The sequence below is a fragment of the Tympanuchus pallidicinctus genome, unplaced genomic scaffold (assembly GCF_026119805.1).
Source record: "Tympanuchus pallidicinctus isolate F22 unplaced genomic scaffold, pur_lepc_1.0 scaffold29, whole genome shotgun sequence".
Taxonomy (NCBI): Eukaryota; Metazoa; Chordata; class Aves; order Galliformes; family Phasianidae; genus Tympanuchus; species Tympanuchus pallidicinctus.
Window position 1 is genome coordinate 4,077,576 of NW_026294746.1, and position 21,811 is coordinate 4,099,386.

At 43.8% G+C, this 21,811-nt stretch overlaps 2 protein-coding genes across 5 annotated transcripts in view; both read right to left on the reverse strand.

The window, feature by feature from the left end:
* Window positions 1-1,414: 1,414 nt before the first annotated feature.
* EXOSC10 (exosome component 10) lies at window positions 1,415-15,371 on the reverse strand. 2 transcript variants are annotated; one of them, XM_052691860.1, is made up of 25 exons: window positions 15,190-15,371; window positions 14,590-14,726; window positions 13,701-13,824; window positions 13,440-13,544; window positions 13,073-13,238; window positions 12,204-12,315; window positions 11,857-11,932; window positions 11,615-11,725; window positions 11,063-11,206; window positions 10,659-10,849; window positions 9,794-9,950; window positions 9,170-9,318; window positions 8,814-8,864; window positions 7,953-8,064; window positions 7,386-7,436; window positions 6,784-6,862; window positions 6,492-6,619; window positions 6,106-6,201; window positions 5,423-5,497; window positions 4,854-4,941; window positions 4,669-4,742; window positions 3,933-4,101; window positions 3,402-3,463; window positions 2,184-2,260; window positions 1,415-1,595 (listed from the first exon to the last, which is right to left on the reverse strand). In XM_052691860.1, the coding sequence occupies exons 1-25, from the start codon at window positions 15,355-15,357 to the stop codon at window positions 1,565-1,567; spliced, it is 2,733 nt and encodes a 910-aa protein (XP_052547820.1). In that variant the 5' UTR covers window positions 15,358-15,371; the 3' UTR covers window positions 1,415-1,564. The 2 variants fall into 2 exon arrangements, with proteins under 2 accessions (XP_052547820.1, XP_052547821.1); XM_052691861.1 differs by lacking the exons at window positions 1,415-1,595; window positions 2,184-2,260; window positions 3,402-3,463; window positions 3,933-4,101 and having other exon boundaries at window positions 4,669-4,762.
* A 246-nt stretch (window positions 15,372-15,617) lies between these two features.
* Window positions 15,618-21,811, reverse strand: part of MTOR (mechanistic target of rapamycin kinase) — a 61,509-nt gene continuing 55,315 nt past the window's right edge. For all 3 annotated transcript variants that reach the window (XM_052691756.1, XM_052691759.1, XM_052691758.1), the window contains exons 49-58: window positions 21,532-21,654; window positions 21,249-21,331; window positions 20,084-20,156; window positions 19,506-19,580; window positions 18,872-19,007; window positions 18,391-18,456; window positions 17,588-17,668; window positions 17,233-17,313; window positions 16,929-17,034; window positions 15,618-16,356 (exon numbers count right to left, since the gene is read on the reverse strand). In XM_052691756.1, the coding sequence (XP_052547716.1) occupies window positions 16,341-16,356; window positions 16,929-17,034; window positions 17,233-17,313; window positions 17,588-17,668; window positions 18,391-18,456; window positions 18,872-19,007; window positions 19,506-19,580; window positions 20,084-20,156; window positions 21,249-21,331; window positions 21,532-21,654 (840 nt within the window). In that variant the 3' untranslated portion in view covers window positions 15,618-16,340. The remainder of the gene's footprint in view (window positions 16,357-16,928; window positions 17,035-17,232; window positions 17,314-17,587; window positions 17,669-18,390; window positions 18,457-18,871; window positions 19,008-19,505; window positions 19,581-20,083; window positions 20,157-21,248; window positions 21,332-21,531; window positions 21,655-21,811) is intronic.

The following is a 21,811-nucleotide window of genomic DNA, read 5'->3' on the forward strand; positions in this document are numbered from 1 at the left end:
CCCGGGAAACGGCTGGTTTGGAGAGTTAGGGGCTGCGTGCTGAGAAGGCAAAGGCAATCCCTTCCTGCAGCACGCGGCGACGCTACAGAACGTGGTAGGGCGCACAGCAGCCGCAGAAGCGGCCCGGCTTACAGAAGCAGCCCCAGCACAGCCCGTCATACCCACAGCAAAACCCTCTCATGGTGAGAAGCGGAACACATCACCATCACTGACCATCAGGCCAGCTGGGAGCCTTAAACTGCATCATTTCTAACACCTCTGCAGCCAATTGGTCTTTCATTAAGATTTACTCAATTCAGTTTGTTCAGTTGTCAAAGTCAGAAGTAGTAGAGCTGTGCAGAAGGGAGTTGGGCAGCCCTTCCTAAAGCAGCTAAATCAGCTTCTTGTGCCTCTCATCAAATGTAATCCCATGTGCAGGCAGGCTTTGTCAGCAGAGGACAACACATGGGGAAAAAACCTTCCAGTGTACCGCAGAGACACAGGGAAAGACTGAAAAGAAACAAAAAATCCACCAGACCTCCTCAGTTATTCTTCAAAGTGCAACCCTGGGCTTTGGGAATGCAAAAGGAAGATTTACCATTCCTCAGCTAGTCCTTGCACCTCACCTCCGAGAAGGAATGCTGTCACTGCCCAAACAGGTGAGCAGGGCAGGGGATCTTTAGGCAGAAATAAACACCAGAGCAACCTCAAGGACTGTGGGAGCGAGCTGCACTGCTCAGTGACCAGAGATCCAGCAACAACGCTGCACAGCTATGGGTTTATACAACCCCAGGATGCTGAAGTTGTTTACCTCAATCATAGGAGTGCTCCCAGCTTTCAGCTGTGTTCAGAATGAGCTCAGCCACCCCTGAATCAAATCGCGGGCTGATTCTCTTTGTACAAAGGCACCCAGGTAACTGGCTGTGAATATTTACAACCATGACACATTAGGATAGCTGTGCTGACATCTGGCTGCATCGCAGAACCTCCCTGGCTTTATTTTCTACATTAAAGCATTGCTTTCACTCTGTATCATTACGGAGAAAAAGCAACTACCTACTCTGACCTAAAAGGCACCTCAACCCTTACACACCTACCCCTCACAACCTTTACTTTATAATTCTAACGCTGCCAGGAACATTCTCATTTTTCACATTACCTTGTCTTGTAAAAGGTGAGCTGTGCAGTTCAATGTGTAAGCAAGGGCTAAGGTCAGTCTGGCATTAGTTCTTCCTCTGGACTGCTGGAGCTTAAATCACATCTATTGAGCCTCTCAATTACTTTTGTGCTGACTTCAGTGATGCCAAAATGTTCCTCCATATCCACTTAAGCTTAATCTGACTGCATTTGAGGACAAACTTTCAAAATTAGAAACAAGGCAACATTATAATTACAAAGAACAGTGTGAATACAATAAAAGCCAAAGCAATGAAGATGTTTTCCCTTTTGGAAAAAAAAAAAAAAGGTTTTAATGGACTTAAAAACATTTCTGTACGAAAACTGCTCATTGACCAGCATTTGCCTTTCCATGGTTACTTCTGTCTATTGTTTCCTTCAGCAGCTCCCACAGCTCCCAGAACAAGGACTATCTCTTTGGCCAGTGGTGCTTGGAACCCCTGCAAAAGAGAGTTAAAGAAAGACTTTAAATCTTGCTCTAAATTCACCCAAGACTGACAATCTACAATAGCTTACAATGATTCTATTGAGAAAGAGTCACGATGCAGAACCTTTCTGCTTCCAGTGCAGCCCTTGCATGGCACTGCTCTTTTATGACCAAAGAATTCACAAGAATCGAGCCCAGGAAGCTGAACATTAAGTATATTCAGAACAAGAATGTCCATATTTGGCAGTACTGTTATTTGTCTTCCCTCCAAACAAATGTTCTCCCCACCTCTGCCCATCTTCGTGGCCAAAGAAAGCGACTCCCACATCTATTAACACAAACTTTTACCTCAACGTTTCAAACTTTCCACCCAGAATTGTCTTTTACTTGCATTAATCCTGACTAAGCTTTTTCTTTTCTTTTTTCCCCCCCCCGTAAACTGACGTCAAGCTGCCAAATGAACATGAGTAGATGTTATGCAACTGCTTCCCATTAAACGTGCTTAAGCTCCCCCAGCAGCAGAGCACAATAGCTGTGCTCAGCCCGTGGCACAGGAGTGCAAACACTGCCCCACGATGAGAGCAGGCTGACAACAACGCACCTATCAGCTTTCCCTGCCAGGTAGGACATGCTTCGGTTTCCAGCCGGTTGTTGAAGTTTGTTGGCTCCAGCAAATTTCTGTGTGGAAGAGAAAAAGCAGCACAGTGAGGAGCGGACAAACGCAGTCTGTTCCACGTGGTGCACATCCTGATGGACCCTCCTACCTCAAGGAGCACTGCCTACACTCTGGGCTTTGTTTTAGCACTTGTGTACATGCATGTGCACTGAATCCACTTGAATACATGCTGTTCTGCTGGTCTTGCTACCAATGTCCCATGCGCCCACCTAGACAGAAGTCCTAAAGGTCTAAAACCTCGCTCTCCTACATTCACTGTCAAATTGTTTTGCTGGCTTTTTTTCTTATGAGAAAAGTTTCCAGTGACTCAGCAAATCGTGCTGGAAACTATTTACAAACTATCAGGCATAAACCTGTTCTGCTCCTGATAGATGATTTTAAATGAGTACCTAAGAGGCTTCCTGGAACCATTCGCCCTTCAGCTGAATACACAAGAAGGCAGCATGTACAGGAAAGAGGCTGAAAAGCAAGAAATGAGCTTTGGAAATTAATTGGTGCCTGGGCACCCAATGAATTCACAAATGAGCATCTATTACTTCATGCTTGAATGGCCACCGACGTCATGTCTCAAATGCTCCATACGTGAGCACTGCACTTAACAAGCCAGCTCTGCCAGAGCGAGCTGTTCAGCACACAGACACAAACTCTCCTGTGCTGGTCACAGTTCCCTTCATTCTCCCAGTCAGTGATGAGAAGTTTAAGTTAATTAGCAATAAATTAAATCAGGAAAAAATTTCTTCCTTGAGTGGAGAATGCAGGCAACACCTGGATGTGCCGAGGCCGCAACTGGAGTGACTTTGAGATTCTGGAGGGTGCCTTGAATTTAGAACTGCAATTTGATGTAGCTGAAGCAGTGTGCCTGCTGTGCAGGTGGTGCAGCTTGAACCAAGTACAACCAGGTGAGAAACAATGGGAGAGCATGAAAGCCCCAAGAAAGCTCTTCCTGAGCAAGACGAGGCCGTAATGCAAGGCACGAGTTTGTGACTGGAAGCTGCGTGTCAGCACCAAGTGCTGCAAGGGAATATTTTGCAGATCCTGGAAGAGTCTGCTTTTCCAACAATAAAAAAACCTCTCCCAGCAATTCCCAGCTGGGTACACACGATCACCAAGAGTTCTGTTACTTCTTTCACGACATGTCTGTACCTTGCCTGTGTGAACTTGTCTGGCGGGATCAAACTGTGCTGACTGCTTCGATTTGCTGCTTCCTATGGGAAAGAGGAGAGAAGTTGTCACTGAAGATTGCTAGAAAGAACAATTCTTCCTCGTGTTTCTCTGATGAAGAGGTTTCACTGCAGTCTCCCAAGCTAAAAAAAACCAGAACAGCCACTGCAGGGCATAAGAAGCTTCTGAATAGACACATTATAAGAAGCTACGTCTCCTTTAACTCCTACTTTCTTGGGCCCAATTAAACAAATGACTTTCACTGCTGAGAAGAGAAGCAAACCATGAATCCACAATCCCCTCACCTGTTTCCAAGTTTTGTTTCCAAGCCAGAAAAAGGATGCTACACTACCCCTTCCCTAGGTAAATTTCTTTTAATGTTTCCCCACTGCAGTGTGAGTGCATTTTAACCATTTGTACTGCCTTGGCACCCAGATTCACACAGCCTTCTCAGGCCTCAGCTGGCAAGGTTTTCCACAGCCTGCAGCACTCCAGCCGAGATGCAGATCTTACCCGCAAACACTTTGAAGTTGAACTTGCTGTAATCAAAGGGGGTAAACTGCTTCGGTGCTTCCAGCTCCTCTGGTTGCTGGGAGGCTTTTGGCCGTTTCTTCTCTGGTTTTGGCAGTTCTGGTGCTGTTTCACTCATGACCCTCTCCCTCTTCCTATTAGCTTGCTCCTGCTGTGAAAGCGACCCACAGAATGGGAACAAGTTCAGGAGAATTGAAACATCCCTGTGCAGGCACGAGCAGCAGCATGCTGATGAGCTGTTGGTGGAGCTGGGCCTGTGACAGCAGGGGCTGTGTGTGGCAGTAACAGCAGGGGGAGAAAGCACTGCGTTTTCCTTTGGGACTGAACCACGTCCCTTCCCTTCCTTCCACCCCTCAGTGCAGGGACTTTTCGGATGCGAAGCCAAGCTGTCATTTCATGAGACATTTGAGGCTGAGATCTGCTGTCACCCCACAAGCAAGCAAGGAACAGTGAGCTGCAGGAGTGCAACACATTCCTTTCTGAAGACAAGGAAGAATGTGAAGATTTGCAGAGCAAAAGCTGCCAGGGGCTTTTGCTGCACATAAGGGAGAAGCACGGACAGCCTGCTATCAAGGCTGTCTGTCATTCAGGTCGCTTGAGATCAGCTGCTTTCAGCTTGGGCATCGGCAGAGTAATGGGGGCACAGGGTCTTATTCTGAATTGATGTTAAAAAGGTCAAAGAAGGCAAAGGCTGGAAGAGTTAAACTCAGGGACATACCATAGCTTGCTGACGAACAGACACAATGTTTTCTGTTGCCTCTTTGTACTCCTTCTGTGCTTGGTCACGAGCAGCTAGAGACAAACAGACATTACTGTAGGAAGCAGGACTAAATTAGCCACGAGGTTAGAAAGTCACTGGGAAAAGCACATTAGCCAACACACTGAGGAGAAAAAGGGCTGTACCTGACTGCTGAGCTGCTTTCTTTTTTGCTTCATCCCTGGATTCCTTCTGTACTTGTGTCTTACTCATCAACTTCCATCGATTGCTGATCTGCAAAGGAAAAAAAATTACCTGGAATCGTTTTCTTTGAAGTTTTATGGCAACAGGGAGTTTATAAACTTGCTACCACATGCTGGTCTTCATTAAGAGCACAAAAGATCAAATTGGATTGTAAAAGAGATTAAGATCTGCTGCACCAAGTAAAGTAGAACTATGGGCTTTAAAAGTTCTGAGCTACAAACAAGCCCAATGAGAACAAAGGCAGATGCAGACTTCAGCAGTAGCTTGTAGCTTTGACAGACCCAGACTACAAAGTGGAATGTCTCCAATCTCTGGCTCTTTGAAGGGTATGAATGCTATTCAAACAATCAGATACTGACTTAAGAACACATTATGTTTCTTAAAGTTTATATTCTTTTTCTAAGGAGAAAAAAAAAAAACAAACACACATTGCTAAGGCTCCCAAAGGAAAAGAACCTAAGTATTTGTTTCTTTTCTAGTAGTTGGCAGGAAATTTTAACTTCAGTCTTACTTCATAAATTTTTGATGATGGGTCAAACTTTGCAGACTGTGAGACGTAGGCAGGATTCTGTTCTGAAGGCAAATACTGCAGAAAGGGAAAAGAGCATTGGTCTTTAAGCACAGCGTGTGCTATTGGTGCTGTCAGCTCACTGCCACGTCCCAGATCAAATTCATGTGCAAGAAACATTCCTACAGGAAGATCATCTTTTGGAAAAACCAGTCACCACAGCCAATAACGTTAAAGAATAAACAATTAAACCAAACCACACACACAAAACAAAACCTCCAACCACACAGCAGAAAACAGTTGTTTGTATGCTGCGTCCCAGTAACCTGCTGCTCCGTATCTGTTACAAACTATTCTATTGTTCTTTTTCATTAGAAGAATAAAATCAACTCACTAATTTCAGCCACAGAGATGAAAATGTGATGCAAATTAAAGAAACCTCAAGCTTGATAAACAAACAGAAAGCAGAACAAGGGGTCTGCTTACTACAGACACAACTCGGGATGCTTTGAGAGCACATCCACACGTCTGCTCTGCAAGAACAATCCCTCAACTCCAGCAGAGCTGTTACTACATCAAGGTCTGTCATGCAGCCTGGGAAAGCAGAGCAGAGCACCCTTTGCACAGGCTGGTTTGTCAGCATCACTACAAATATATATTGGGTTTTACCCCACTTTGAATTTTACCATTCTGAATGGATTTTCAAAGGACTCCATTATACGCTGAGCTTTTTTCTGTGCAGCTGTTAAAACCTTCTCACTTCCTTCATCTTTATCACATTCCTAAAAAAAAAATAGAGAAACATTAACATGAATCATTCTTACTCCTGGCCACTGCCATCCCATGCACGTTATCTGTCATTATCTGAAACTCCAGCACTGGCAGCAACCCTCCAGAAAGAATTTATGTGCTGGCCTCCCAGCCTCACTGTCTTGTTATGCCGTATGTCTGACAGGACACCAACAGCACTTCCATGCACACCCTACTACTTCTTTCACTGCTACCACACATTTACACCACATTAAGTTTGTTTCCTAACACTTGAATGCTGGCACCACCACAGAGTGCTTACACTGAATATGCTGACAGTGGCAGTAGCAACAAGGCACGCTGACTCTGGCTGAACACCCTGAATATTCATTGTCCTCTCACTGTCCAAAAAGAGAGAATCACGTTCCAAGACTGGTGCAGACGAAGATTCTACATGAAAATTGAAAAGAAGATGAATTCTATTAGATACATGTATATTCTACTGCTTACTTTTTCACATAGTAAGATTTCATGACAATTTCTTCAGTGCTGCTCATTTCCCCCTATCAAATCACACAGTGTCACATCTATCACAACTCATAAATCCAAATTACCTAAAGCAGAATTATTCTGAAAATCATCCATAGGAATCCGGGAACTGTCGTGTGGTCCAAAGAAGGCATTCTCCAGCCTCTGCAGAAAGGTTCAAATGGCAAACACCATCAGTACACTACTCTAGGAATCCACATGTTTTCACCTACTGCAGAGATGCATTAAGAAAACTCAAAGAGAAGGGTGACATTCAGAGACTGAGTGTTTCTAACTCACCTGTCAGAGCACAACGCACCCGGCATCAAAAGCAACAACCCAGTGCTTAATGGAGATGCTGTACTTTTAAGCAGGAGGATGAGTCAGCCTCAGCAGCTCATCTGAGACTTCCCTTCACAAGGACCCACCAATACAGACTGACACACGTGCAAATGCCTACCATCTACGGTGCCTGCTGATGAAACCTTCTGTGCTGATTTGTAAAATGCCAATTTGCAGCTGGTAATGCTTGGAGTCCAGCACAGAAATTTAACATCAACATAAAGAGGAAAGATCTACAAAATGGACTAGGATAAACAATTTACTGGAAGCTAGAACGTTGCTAGGTTGTTTTTTTCCCATGCTTAAGGCTTAAGATGCAAGGAGACAACTATTATGCAAACATTACCTCAGGGTTGGAGAGAGATGTCCTCTTCTTGACTGTCAAAGCAATCTCCGACTAGAATGGAAGAGAAAGAAAGTCAGTCAACTGCACCTGCCCTGTTTCTTCTGGACTGGCTTCTCTTCTCATGTTTTCAATACATGGAATACAAGCTTCTGGGTTAATAAAACTACATTCTTTCTTATTTTCCTGCAGTGTTTGCATATGGATATTGAAAGCCAATGGTCATGCTCACAAACAGCCTTGTTGCACCAAAGGGAGAAGGCTGTACCAATACCTACATGCTAAAAATGGACCACACCTACTGAATTTCTCAAATCTAGAGTTGTTTTTTCTTCACCACAGCCGAGTAAGATTTAGGAATCCATTTACATGGCCTACAGATTCCACGAGGTGCAGCTGCTCCTCACAGCTCAGTGTAAAGTGTGATATAAAGACAGGCTGCTGCATGGGCAACCACAGCCTGCTCAGTAATGCCAACATGCACCTCACCCTCACAGGTCTCCATTTGGCTGCAGTCCCTGCCCTATGGAAAGCAAGTGATGACTGCTGTGTGACACGAGCTGCTCCTACCTTGAGAAGAGGCATCTCTCGGGCCTGCTGAACGAGAAGATGCAACTCGTTAATCTGCTGGCGAACCAGAGGTGGGACTGGATTGCAGCAAGCAATGATACCCTGGGGCTCTCTAAAGAGAGATGAGAAAAATGCAGTGTGCTGTATTTATGGCTTATGTTAAGCATTTGCATTCAAAGGATGTGCAAGTGGACACAACCACAGGCCTGACGGTGACAGCACGAGACAAGTCAGATTAATCTGTCAGAGTATATCCTCAGTGATGAAAATTTCTGCTCTGCAGGTAAGGAGAAACCTCTAACACAGCTCTCGACTCGCTCCTTTCACTGTGCTCCATCTGTATTCCTTGTTCCTTTTTTTCCTTTATTGCTGATCATCTCCTGAAGCTGTGTCCAACAATGGACTTGCACTTAAAGGTGCATTTTTATCACTCTCAGGTACAGAACATTAGATGATGAGTGTGCCAAGTGTTGGAGAACAGGAACAAGTTGGATAAATTGAGTTTTGAAAGCGATCTGTCCTCACTCAACTCCCACTGGGAACAAAAAAACCCAGATGTTACAGGGGAATTCTACTCTCCCTTGCTCTGTAATACTGTAGGAATCGCAGGGGCAGGTGTGTGATACATAGCAATGCAAAGGAATGTATTAGTGCAATAAAAGCAGAGAGATGCATTTCTGAGAAGAAATTTGGAGCTTCTGGGGGAAAACTGCAGTTTATTTCTTCAACAAACTGAAGAACTATATAGAAAAGCAGTCCTGACAGCTGGAAGGAACTAACTACAAACGAAATCATGCACTAGGAAACACTTTGCAAGATACCAAAGTCAAGTGAGACTCCTCAAGGATGAACAAAACTTACTTGGGCAGCTCCTCTGCTATCTTCAGTAACATGTGGTTTGGTAACACGTATCTACAACACAAAGAGGCAGCGTGAACATAACAGAATGTGAAAAACTCATAAAAATATCCTCCAAGTGCACAAGTCTGCCCCAGATTACACTGTGTGAAGACGTAAGTCGATCAAGAAGAAATTAAGCAGGAGTAATTTAGGTACACATAAGAATTTACTTCAAACATCATGACACTTCTGTCCTACACGCAAAAAGCAGCCCCAAGCAGCACACTAATTTCTACAGATAACAGAGGCTCCCCCCCAGGGCTGGGAGCACAGTCAACACTCGTTGAAGACAGCTTCTGTAACAAATGCCCTCCTACCCTATACTCTCATCTTCCTGACGCGCTGTCTTGTCTCTCCACGCAAACAGCAACCTAAATGCTGTCAGCTGCTGTGTGTTGAGGTGTTTTTTCTGCCTCCTGTAGAGCTCAAGGTAGGACTCATCTGAAAAGAGGGGCTTGATGTATTTCTGGAGAGGAAAAAAAGAAAGACTTGTGATCAGCCATCAGATTGGTGCTCAAATTGCTTCAACAGGGCACAACCTCAACAAATGCAAGGGGATTGAATAAACTCAGATGTCACGCCTCTTGGAGTCAGCACTTTCCACAGACACAATATAATTGTCTCAAGGCAACTCCACCAAGGCTTTGAGCTGTCAGCAATGTCCAGTAGAACTGGAAATAGAACATTTCCCTGGGGAAAGGCACACTCGATATGGCCAAGGTGTGTCAGCATTCAAACAATAGCAAGAGGGAATTCGAATGCAGGCATTTTGCCTGGCGAAGCAAAAGGCTGCACACAGCACAGTATGGATTCACACAGTCAACTTCACACACGCAAGTAAGGAAAACAAAACAAAACGTCTATGCAACAGATGAAGAAACAGGTAAAGGACTTTGTATCCTGTACTCTGATCCAGGTAATGCAATGAAATGAAGCTTTACCTTCAGGCAGATGTCTCTGCTGCGCTGCCAAACAACCCTCAGCTGAGCAGGCTGCTCGTTGCCTCTCTCCCACAGTGCCTCCCTCATCTTATCGTAAATGTAGAGCAAGTAGTGAGTGTCATCACGGGCATACTGCATCATTTCCTCTGGCAAAGGGCTAAAAAAAGAGCCAAAATGTCACTAATACATTTCAGCTGCCCCCCACCAGTCGTTTTCCCTTTGCAGCACACACTGAGGCAAACTGCATCCCAAACACACTAACAGTAAATCCTTCTGTTTCCTTCCTGAGGGATTTGTTGGACAACAGCAGTAACAAACTGTGCACTCATCTTATTCAGATGACACCTTGTTCAGATGGACAACATGACTGCTGTGCTGTTGAGCCAGACAGCAGAAGTGCCCTTTTCATTCTTCAGAGCCTACAAACTAAACCTGGGCTCTCTGTAGCGTGCAGAGTTGATCCCTACAGCCAGGCTGAGTGCTCTCACAGCACACTGCTCTATGTACCATGGGTAACCAAACAGTTTTGTGGGGACTTAGAAGCCAAACACTGACATTCTGCACAACACTGCAGTGGTTCAGCACCGCCCCCAGGAAATGAGCTTCCCTCATGTTTCTTACACACGAGCTTTTCATTAAACAATATTCCCAGACCTTCCCCAAATAACTCAATTTCTGAAGAAACACAGAAGGATGTAACACCTACAAAAACTTAAACCACTTAAAGGTAAACGCTGTGCCTGTTTGCTTTGAGAGCAACGTACAACTATGGGGCTTGCAAGCAGAAACAAGCTCCTAGCCTAACAACAGAAACAAGGCTAAGTGCCACCTTGCAGCTCGGCCCATCTAAGGGGTGAATTCTTACCGTATCCTCCAGTCAGCCAGTTGGTACTGCTTGTCAGCATCCACACTGCAATACAGCTTCAGCAAGTGGTCCAAAGAGTGCTTGCCAAGATTGAGAAGACGAGCAGCTTGGTGAGTATCAAACATGTTCACCAAGTACAGGCCAAAGTCTTTTTGCAGCCACTCCACATCTGAATCAGCACCGTGCAGGACCTTGTAAAGCAACAGAAATTGAGGATAACATGAAGAACATTTCTACTGCAGGCTGTCAGTGCTGTGGGGGCTCATATTCACGTGTCTGGGATCAGACTTCTTGTTTGCTCTGACTTTCACCATTAAGTGTGCAGGACTACCAAAAAGAACAAGAACCACCAAAATCAAACAAACAAAAAACACCAAGGAATTGTGGTGATCGTGGCAGCTGACCTTCACAATTGCTGGGTCTGTGAAGGTCTCATTGAGGATGCTCATGTCACTGCGCAGCTCCAGCGTATCAATAATGAAGTCTTCTGTTCGAGTGGAAATCTGCATCAGACACGTCAAGCCCAGGAAGCTCCTGTAGGAATGGTGCTGAAAAACAACAAGAAATATTAATTAGGATCGATTGCAGATAATAGTACAAAACAAATGCACTCCAAATGAAGGAAGAAAAATGAACAGAGAACTTCCCAAAGCCAAGATAATCAGAGCAAGCTTCACCCTTGCACTCAGTAACGCAGCACCCAGCATGGGCAAAATCAAATCAAATTCAGTATGAAACATGCAGCCATCACTACCACTGAAAAACTCAAAACACTGCCACTGTTTGTTTCAGGCCTCTAGACAATATGACAGTCACGGCCATGAACTAAACACATGTAAGAAAGCACTAAAAGTGGGATAAAGAGAAAGCTACAAAATAGCCTGGAAGAATAGAGCAGTTTCCTAGGTGCTAAGAGCATGCATACAGCTTTTAAATAGAAAACACAAACTGATTACCTCTAAGTCCAGAGCAAACTCTTTACAGTTCATAAGCTTCTTGTTCAGTTCAACCAGCTCATCCAGCGTAGTGATAAAATGACAAGGTGTTTCCTCCATGGGTCTGTACATCTGGCAGAGTAAATTATTAGGAACAGTAAGTTCTCTGTCCATCCCTGCTCCACACCTCCCCCTCTCAATTCTGAAATTTGTCAAGGCTGTAAACCTATTGCATCTGCTCACAAATTAATATGGGCACCAACCTGGGGTTCTGGTTTCTTAAGAACTCCATCTGGTGGAGAAAAGTGCTCCAGTTCATACTGGTAAGGATGAGCAAACCTACGGAAAGTAGGAAAACAGGCACAGACTACATTTCAGTCACAAAGCCAGCAGACAGAGACTTCTGAGAGCTAACAAGTTTTCCTATTGAGTAATAATTTTGTCTCTTGCTAAGGATTAGGTTTAAGATAACTCCGATGACTGAAGCAGATCACACACAACGCAGTGTGCAGACACAAACACATGCAGAGCTGCTACACACAGATGCCATCACACAAGTGCACGCTCAGCAGTGCACTCCAAGCACCTCGCTGCTGGTTTAAGTTCTTACATGTCTTGCTCAGTTTGCTGCGTCCTCTGCTGGTGTATGAAGTCTGCCAAAGCAGCTGGGACATCCAAGTCTTCGGGGCGTTCCTTTCGTTCCCGTCCGCTTTTTGTGAGGGCTGAACAACCAATATGGAACAACTGGACCAGGTCCCACACATAAAACGCTCTCAGCCTACTAACCTCTCCCCTCCACCCACCACAGCATCCTTTCGCAGTCACAAAGTATCAAGAACTTGTTAATTTAGACCTACAGCTTTTGCTGCCCGCTAGATTTGTGTCTGCAGCTCCAGAGAAAACCCAGCGACTGGGTCTGAACAGGATGCTGTAAGAAACACGCAAGGTGGCTCTGCTTGAAAGCTTGGAAAGAGACTGAAAAACCTTCAGCAAACACTTTCACTCATTCCCACGTTCTAAATTACACCCACATCAGTGCAGAGTTGAGGTGGATCGCAGCAGAAATGTGACACCTTGCTGAGACGAGATGTTTCACTGGCAGCTTTGATAAAGCCAGGCCTAATCCTGTCCCTCCTTTTCTGACTAATTAGAAGAAGGCATCTGTAAAGTCAATCAGACTTACAGACCAATCAACAAAACTCGTTCTGTCAGGGGGACTCTCATTATGGAAATTCAATGGTGGCATAGGGAAGCAGCAGAGCATCTGCTGGGAACAGGTTAATTACTGTATACCAACAAGATGTTGTATGCTGACCAAATCTTACACTGCACGTACACAAACAATGGAGTCACAGAGTAATCTCAACCAAATAGTCAACATCTTCTGCTCCTACTTGTTTTTACAGTCAACATTTCCTCTTCTGAATTGTCAGGACAGGTACTCTCAACAGATTACCCATCAACAACAAAAAAACTTACCTTCAGGCAATGGTTTCAAAGCATTTGGCTTGATAAAAAGTTTAGGTACAAAGGGAGTGTTAGAATTGTCAATCTTTTCTTTAAACTTAAGCTGTGGGCGAGTGATGTTCTTGGCGTGAAGCAGTCGGAAGGTTTCAGACTTAGTTCTTTTGTGGTATTCTCCTGCCTATTAAAAGGAAGACAAACCAACGTGACTTAACAGACATCCAGAGCTTCTCCTATCCACTGACCCAACACTGTGAGAAAACAGAGTGAGAACACATGGAAAGGACCAAGGGTACATTTAACTACTAAGGTCCACTGGAAAACTGGAGCACTGTACTGGGAAAAAGAAGTTGCAACAGCAACCTGCGTGCAGCAGCCTCACCTTGCGGTTCCAGCTGGAGATGATCGTCTGTGGCATCTGCAGCCCAGCAGGAAGGACGGGCTGCTGGTTTTTGTTCACTCCTGCTGCTTCATCCAGTAAAATACCCTAAATTCCAAGGGAAAAAAAAAAAAGGTGAAAACCAAACACCTGCTGTACACAACACAACTGTAAAAGCACTAATATTAAACCTATTTTAATTAAAAAAAAAACTTGTGGTACCCGAATACTTATACAAATAATGCTGAGGAATGATTTGCTCACCACTCTTTCAAGAATGACGTCATTGGAGTCAACCAGCATATCAAACTTATCTTCCAGCTCTGTGACTTTGCTGTGATCTCTCATGTGGCTGCGGCAGCCGTGGTACTGCATCACTCTGCTCATGCTTGCAAGAGAACAGCATAGTTACTATTGATTTCAACAGGCACACTGAGCACTGAATCATGCACTTCTTCTCGACTTTCTGCATCTTAGAAGTTTGAAAGCAGATCAAATGTAATACCTATAATTACATGCAAGCAGTAAACATAAGACACACCTTTACAGTACTGTTATTTAGTACTAATAGTACTAATTTCTTTATCAAACAACTTTCTAGATCACAGAATTGTTTGGAAGGGACCTTTAAAGGCCATCTGGTCCAACTTCCTTGCAATGAACAAGGACATCTACAGCTCTATCAGTGTTCAGAGACACATCCAGCCTCACCTCAAGTGTCTCCACAGATAATGGGGCACAGCACCACTCGGGGCAGCCTGTGACTCACTATCCTTACCATTATAGCCAGTCTAAACCTCCCCTCTTTTAGTCCGAAACCCTTTCCTCTTGTTCTATCACAACTGATGCTGCTATAGATTCTGTTCTCTTCTTTCTTATATGCTCCTTTAGATACTGAAAGGCCGTTCCCAGGTCTCCCCCAAAGCCTTATGCATTTCACGTCAGTCCCTGCTTGCTCCACACTTCTTTACCACCACCACCATTAAAGGCATTGTGTAAACCCATCGTTTAAAACGTGAACTGTTCGAAACTTAGCTAAAGTTAGGCACGTGACTCAAAACATCCTTTAATCTCCAACCAGCCTGGAGATTCCAAGAAAGGTGCCACCCTCTGTTTGGGATCACAAGATGCCGGAGCCGCGATGGCTTCTTACCAGTGCAGGAGCCGCTGGCCCTGCGCCTCGCAGTACGCCCGGAACCCAGGGAAGCTGCGGTAGAAGTCGTACTCATCGCCAGGCTGCGGGAGCCCGCTGGAAGCCTTCGTGGTGGCCACCATGGTGCCGAGGGCGTGCTGTGCGAGAGCACCGTGTTACTGCACTGCCCGCCGCCCTGCTGAAATGCTTCTTCCCTGCCCGTCTGCACAGCGCGGTTACACCTAGCAGTCACTAAGCCTCGTTCTGTTTGGATGCTTTTTAACACGATTAAGTTCGCGGTCGCTTCATTTATACCATCTAACAGGACCCTCCAAACAGAGAAAAGAGTAACAACAACACGCCTAGTTCTCGTTCTACGATTTACGTCCCGAAAGACATCATTAGATCGGCAGAAACGCGGATATCGCCTTTATTTTAACGACAAGAAACTGCAGGGCTTCCCGCCCGCCCCCTCACACAGCCCTCCCGTAGCAGGACTGCAGCTCCCAGCATGCCCCGCGGCGCACGGCTCTGGGAGCGCCACGGCCCGAACCGCGCGCGGGTCGGCGGGAACCGTAGTGCACAGCGCCCCTCCCGCCTCGCCCCCGCCCCTCCCCGCACCTTGACGAAGGCGTCGACGTCGTCGAAGCCGGGCAGCACCGGCGCCGCGGCGGGGTTCCCTTCTCTTTCCTGCTCCGCGGGCAGCCCCCCCGACCCCCCTCTGCCCCCTCGGACCTCTGGGCTCCCCGCCGCCGCGCAGCCTTTTCCCTCGCCGACGGCGGCCGCCATCTTGTCCCCTCAGCCACGCGACGCCCAGAAGCTCTCGCGAGCGCTTCCCGCCCGTCAGGGCCGAGAGCGGAAAAGGGGCAGCGCGTTCGGGTGGCTAGACAGTGCCAAGCCTTCCATCTCGCGCCCCCTCGCGGCGTGGCGGGCCGTGCTGCCTGCGGATCCCCAGCCACCCCATGCGGCCCTGCCTGCGATCTGCTACAGCTCGGCCTGCCTGCCTCTTCCTAAGAGGTACTTAGGAATAAACAAGAATGTAGCCCACGTTTCTACGTTTTGGTGTAATTTATTGGCACAAAAATATTCAAATACAACATGGCATCTAAACATGGCTACTCTGTTGTATTTTGTGCATTTTTTTTTAACGTTTTATTCATAATTCACAACTTCCTCTCCTCCCCTGTTTAATAACCATTATTTTCTGTTTCAAGTTACGACCAGCTCTCCCCCTTTTGCCTCCTATGCCAGTTACCAATTTCCCCTAATTCCCCAACACTGCTTTTTAATCAGGACACTGGGAGCTCCCCAGCAGTGCCTCATTTGCAGCCTGCAGCCAGTTTGCACTGATCAATCTGCACCAAGGCACCCGGTTACGTTCAGCTTAAGATCTTTACACTCTTAAGATCTGCTTCAACCTTCTGATCAGGGCAACAATCCACCTGCAAGTGACTTAGTTACATTGCAAAATAAGTCAAAACCCGTATATATTCACCAGTTCCCTAAAGACCAAGTGAACCATTGACACCTGTGGTACAATCAGTCTTCACTGTCCTGGAAACCCAATCAACTGTTGTGTTTCAGACAGCTTGTGTTTTTCCAATAGCAGCTATAAATTGGCTTAAACCAACTTTTAATATACAATAACTCTTTTCATTTACATTTCAAAATATTTGACAAAGGCTGTATATCAGTCCAACGTTCAGTTTGTGTTTGTAGAAGAGCACATTTGGAGTGCAAAAGCCTCCAGAATAAAAGGCTGGAATCTTCTGTTACCAGAAAGGACACCTAAGGAAAACAAAAATATTGTGGTAATGCTAACTGGTATGCAGTTTCACAAAGGCAACGCTGAGGACTGAGATTGCCAAGGCACCATTTTAAAGACACAGCATAGGAGAAATTGGCAGATGATCCCCATGCTTCTTTCCAGCTAACTAATGCTTAAAAACTAAAAAGAACTGTTTCCTTCAGCATATTCCACTGTTCTCTCTCAAACGGGAGACATGCAACTAAATAATTTATGTTTACTTCAGAATATGTAATTCTTCACTGTAACTGAAATCAGTGACCAAACATGCCTTACTTCAAACACTTAGAGTGTTCAGGCTGATTGCAGCTCAAATGCTCTACCATTCCCACCACTCCTTATGACAACTCACTTTCTTACAGTGGACTGTCTTAAGGGATCTCTGCCATAAGCCTGCAAAATCTATGAGATCAGATCAACGTGTGGTAAGGCTTCCTTACATAACTAAATACACAAGTAGTAATGTTTTTTGTTGGCTTTTTCTCTGCTCAAATTATTAATTCCAGATCATTCAGAGAAGAACTTTGCATTGTTAGCTGAATGACAAACTCACCATCCAATGTAGCACTGACACAGATTCTCATGAGAAGTAGCCTGCTTAATGAGCAATTCTACTTGTGTGGGTACATCAAGAGTTTCGTCATGAGAGAAGTCTCGACCTTTGAAATTAAGGGATGAAGGAACATGAATGAAGTCACATGCCATAAACATAACTTCCAGATGGCAAGTTCAGGACTGACGGGACTGATTGTAGTGCCTTCCCCTTACTGGATATAAGTTACAGGATTAACACACCATACTAATATTAGAAATAGTGCTGATCCATCTTCTCAGATTTTACATAAATAAGGGCTTACCAGTGAGTTTATCTCGAACTCTGTTGATAATTTGAATTGCTTTCTTATTTAGAGCTTCCGGCTTCACGAGGCCATCTCCTACTACAGGAGAGAAGTAGGAAAAACCCATAGAATTAGGACATCATCCAAACAATTATTGCATTCATCCTGCTGTCACATCTGTCCTCCCCAAGTATCATTCTGATTGCTAACAAACCCAAATTCCATTCTATTTTCTGTCATCTCTTTCTGTAATTGAGAACACAGGTAATTATGCACTTCCTTGCCAGCATAAATGTGGAATGTGTGTCTCATGTGAAATTCCCACATCTGAGAACAATTTTTGCATCAGCATAAGATCAGCCAAGGAACTTACTGAAGGAATGGATGGATTCAGGCACTGTGGTCCCAGTTTTCTTATGGGCTGTCTCCCCGAGTTCCATACCATCTAACATTTCTTTTGATAAAAACAAGAAAACAAAAATGAAAGTGTTGGACTGAAAGGCAGATAAAGTAACATTCCTTTGGAAACATTAATAACACCATTAATCAGCTCTTTTGAAAAGCATACTTGACTGTGACAAAGCATACTACACATCTCTATCACTACTGGAAACGTAGCAAACATCTTTGCTAAAATACTTGCTAAAATACTGAAAGGTTTGATCCAACTTTCAGAAACGTTTCATATTGAATTGTTAACAAGCAATGCTTTGAAGTTACATGCAATTGGCCTAAAACTACAGCAAAGACAAATTTATACAGAATTTATAAAGTTTACATAGAAATGTATAGAACTCTGAGTATGAAACACTCACTGGTCTGTAGCCCAAAGGCAAACAATTGCTGAGATTCAATGCAATGAACCTTCAACACTGATTGTTACTTGCCATGTTCTGCACACTAAAATGTAGTGGCTAAGTAAATAACTATCACATGGCAACTGTGATTTGGTTTATAACAGTTTATGTGCCCCAAGGTAGTGTTAATACAACTGTAAATGAGCATCTGCTGTTTGAGCCACGTACCAAACTCAACACTTAGTCCTTAAGCTAATGACAATAAGCTCTTTGTCTGCTGCTGAGAAGAAAAAAGGCTGAAAATACCTTCATGGCCTTGTATACTGTTAAAAAAAAGAAAATGCCCCAAACGTTTGTGATATACATTGTTTTTACTCACCTACTGACTGACTGGCTGAGTAGGAGTCTGTTCTTGTTCGTGAGCGTTTGTTGCCCTTTGTGTTTGCTGCAAGAAAATAAAAGAACTAAAAAAGATGAACTCAAGTTTCAAAGGTTTGCAGCAAATGTGCCTGTCCATATACAGTATATGCTTGGCTGACTTTCTCCTTCTCCAAATGTCACCTGAAATGGCTTTTAATCTCTTGATGACAGCTAACACAAGGACAACTCAAACCGTTTTGCACGTAGCTTAGTCCTGTGCCTCTGTTTAAGGGCAAAAATGGTTTTAATCACTGTGGTGATTAAAAGTTTACACTACAATCCTCAGAACCACTACAATAAATAGCACTTGCAAACCAACAATATAATCAGTCTGCCTTCAAACAGACACTGGGTTTTATGCTTCTGCATTTCTTGTTCAAATATAACCTTAATGAGATTGATGACTCTCCTGGTGTCTCTGTTCTATCAGAAAAACTTACTGTCCATCAGCCTCCAGTTCAGTAATGGATCATACACAAAGGCTTCCAGCACAGCCATGACGCTGTCCTTATGCTCACGCAGGACTTCCATCACTGTGTGGCAGGTGATTCTGTAATTGCCATCAAGGCCCGTCACCTTCAGAAGAGAAAGAAGCCATCAAAAATGCTGCTTTGTTCATTATGCAACTCCAATCCTGATTTTTAGGGAGCAGGAAAAGGCTCGTGCTTTGAATTAAAATTCACTTCTGTCAGTCTCTGTTCATTAGAACAAGACAGATGATCCCTACAACCTAAGCTCTTCTCTGACATCAAATCGACCACCGTAAAGCACCATGCTATTGGTTGTGTTTGGTTGTTGTAAAACCTATTTTGAAGTGAGGAAATTATGGAAGGCCTAAGAAATGGAAGAAATTTCCTTTCTTTTTTCCATTCCACTGTGATGCACTGTAAAGACCACAAGACCTGAAAATGAAGCTGAAGCAGTAACTTACATCTCTCCCTCTTGCAGGAGTGGAGAGGTGCAAACACAACCTATACAGGAAAACCATAGCCATAATACAGGAAAAAAAGATTTAGAGATAGGTGCCGTTTTCCCTAGGAACAATTCCCTCCATATCAAAGAAGGAATACTTACCTCCATAGCATTTGTCAGCATCCTTGTCAACCGAAACGGAATCTTCTCAGGGAACTTCTCTCTTGTCATTGCAACCTAAACAAATAATGGAGAATTAGTAAACGAATGGCTAACTTATTAAGAGTTAATAAGTACTGTTTTTCTTGTTACACCCTTAAGGGTTATACTCCAAAGAAAGTCCCAGCTTTGTATTCTGAGCTTCCACAAATTTGAAGGAGAAGCTAGCTAATTAACTCGGCGACAGGGACAATTCAAACATGTGCCCATGTTGCTAATGCTAATAACAAAAATTTCCAATTAGTAGCTTAAACTGCTCCAGGCAATTTTACAGAACAGTGATGCTAATAGCTAATACATCTTTGCTTGTTTCAGAGTGTTAGCTAATGACCAAGACATGCCTCTCAGATAAAACTCATCTCATTTTCACCCATAGGTAAAAGTGAAACCCAAAGAAGAGCCAAACAGGTTGCTCAGGACTACTCTTTAAGGTCTATTTTTCTTGACTTACAAATAGATTTTGGATCTATCAGAGAATGCAAAACATTACTGAAGTTTATGCTTATAAACCTTCGACTTACCTCAAAACAGTCCCCAAAGTCGATATGCAGGATTTTTCCACTCAGCCTGTCTAACATCAGATTGGAAGGGTGCCTTTGATGAGGGAGTAGGAGAAAAAGCAGATTGACAGGTCATTAAGAACAAATAGAGTAAATCACAGCTCTAGTCTGAAATGATATTTATCTTCATGAATGAGAACAGCCAGTGACAGCTTGCTTGTCTGAGGTCTTCAATCTTGGGATGAACAGAACAGCTTCCCTGACAGTGCATCTATCACATTGTTTTTGTAATTACTTCTCAGGAATTAGATACCACCTCCTCATGGCAGACAAACAACCTATGGGATCACTGCCAGCAGTACAGTTCTTGGATATGAACATCTATTTTCAGTTAGGATAATTCTTCTATTTGTATTATCTTTTTTCAGTATATAAATACAATGATTTATGCAAGTGAAAAGCATCAACTGGATTACTACCAGAAGAGGGGAGAATTGGACTTGACTAACAGAAACCAAGGTGCTGTTATTCGTGCTGACTTGTTCCAGTTTTGCTCTAATCCAATTTTCAAAGGTTTTAAATTTCGTTACAAAAGCCTTTAAGCTCAAGAATAGAAGCTTCTTGTATGAAAACATTTGAGGATTTAGCTTTTCTGGCATTACAGTCCTTAATTCTAAATGATACTGCCTTCAAAAATATTTTGAAAGTTACAATGCCCCTTTTTGACAAAGAATCATTTACTACATACATTATTTCTTTGTTTTACTATTTTTTTTTCCCATTTGCCTAATTCATTTAAGCCTATGCTTCCCCACAGAACATGTCTGCAATGCGGATCAGAAAAAGCATCATCTACTCCATTTTATGGAAAGAATGGGAAATCTCTCTCCATCCTATGACTGAAAGGCCAAAACCAGAGCTTGTGTCTCTTCATACATTCTTGGGTGCATTCCTCTCAGAACAGAAGAAACTTGTTTGCACTCAAGATGCACAAACTCTATCAATTGCTGCAGTGTTGAAAATAATGGCAGCACAATGAAACCTGTAAAGATGGTATCATCATAGCTCAGCAACAGCCATACTGAAAGATGCTATCACAGGAACAGTTTCAGTGAACAGACTGAGAGGTCTTTGCAGCCTGCTTTCATTTAAAAAAACAAACAAAAACCTTTGCAATATTACTCACCTGTCCCCAAGACCCAAAATGTATCCAACCATTGACATCACAGCTAGTGATCGAGTGTAGTTTGTTCTTCTGTCAAACCATACCTACAAGCAGGGACAGAATAGAAGAAGTCAAGCAGGCATGTTGCATGTTTCAGCTTATAATTTATACAATAAAAGCAGCAAAGGTTTGTTTGTTTGTGGAAAAAACACCTTCTGTAGAGATTCATTTGGAGTTTGTGATCTGCAAGTGCACCCACTCCTCCCACATTCTGCAGAGAAGACAGTACATGTGCTGAACTAACCTCTGAGCTTGGGCTTTTCAACCACAGCAGTTTGGCAAGGTCATCACCAGCTGTGTTATTGACAGCATGTTCAAATACTTCTACCTTCTGCATTAAAGTCAGGTGGTCGTAATCTGGAGCCATCTATAATTGAGGAGTGACATTAAGCAACTAAGAACAAACATTCAGTAACCCCTAGCTGTACTATGAGAAACACAGCAATCACTGATTTCAAAATAAACGTGATACAAAATTATTTGCAGACTGACCAGTATGTTCCCAAACAGTATGAGAACTACAG

Bases quoted from the DNA above. Each gene is read 5' to 3' on its own strand.
- EXOSC10 (XM_052691860.1), bottom strand. From the start codon at position 15,357: ATGGCGGCCGCCGTCGGCGAGGGAAAAGGCTGCGCGGCGGCGGGGAGC. The intron at 10,850-11,062 runs GTCAGCTGCCAC...TTGCTTTACAAG, and splicing joins CAGACCCAGCAATTGTGAAG to GTCCTGCACGGTGCTGATTC. The intron at 9,951-10,658 runs GTAAGAATTCAC...CTCTTTTTTTAG, and splicing joins CTGGCTGACTGGAGGATACG to CCCTTTGCCAGAGGAAATGA.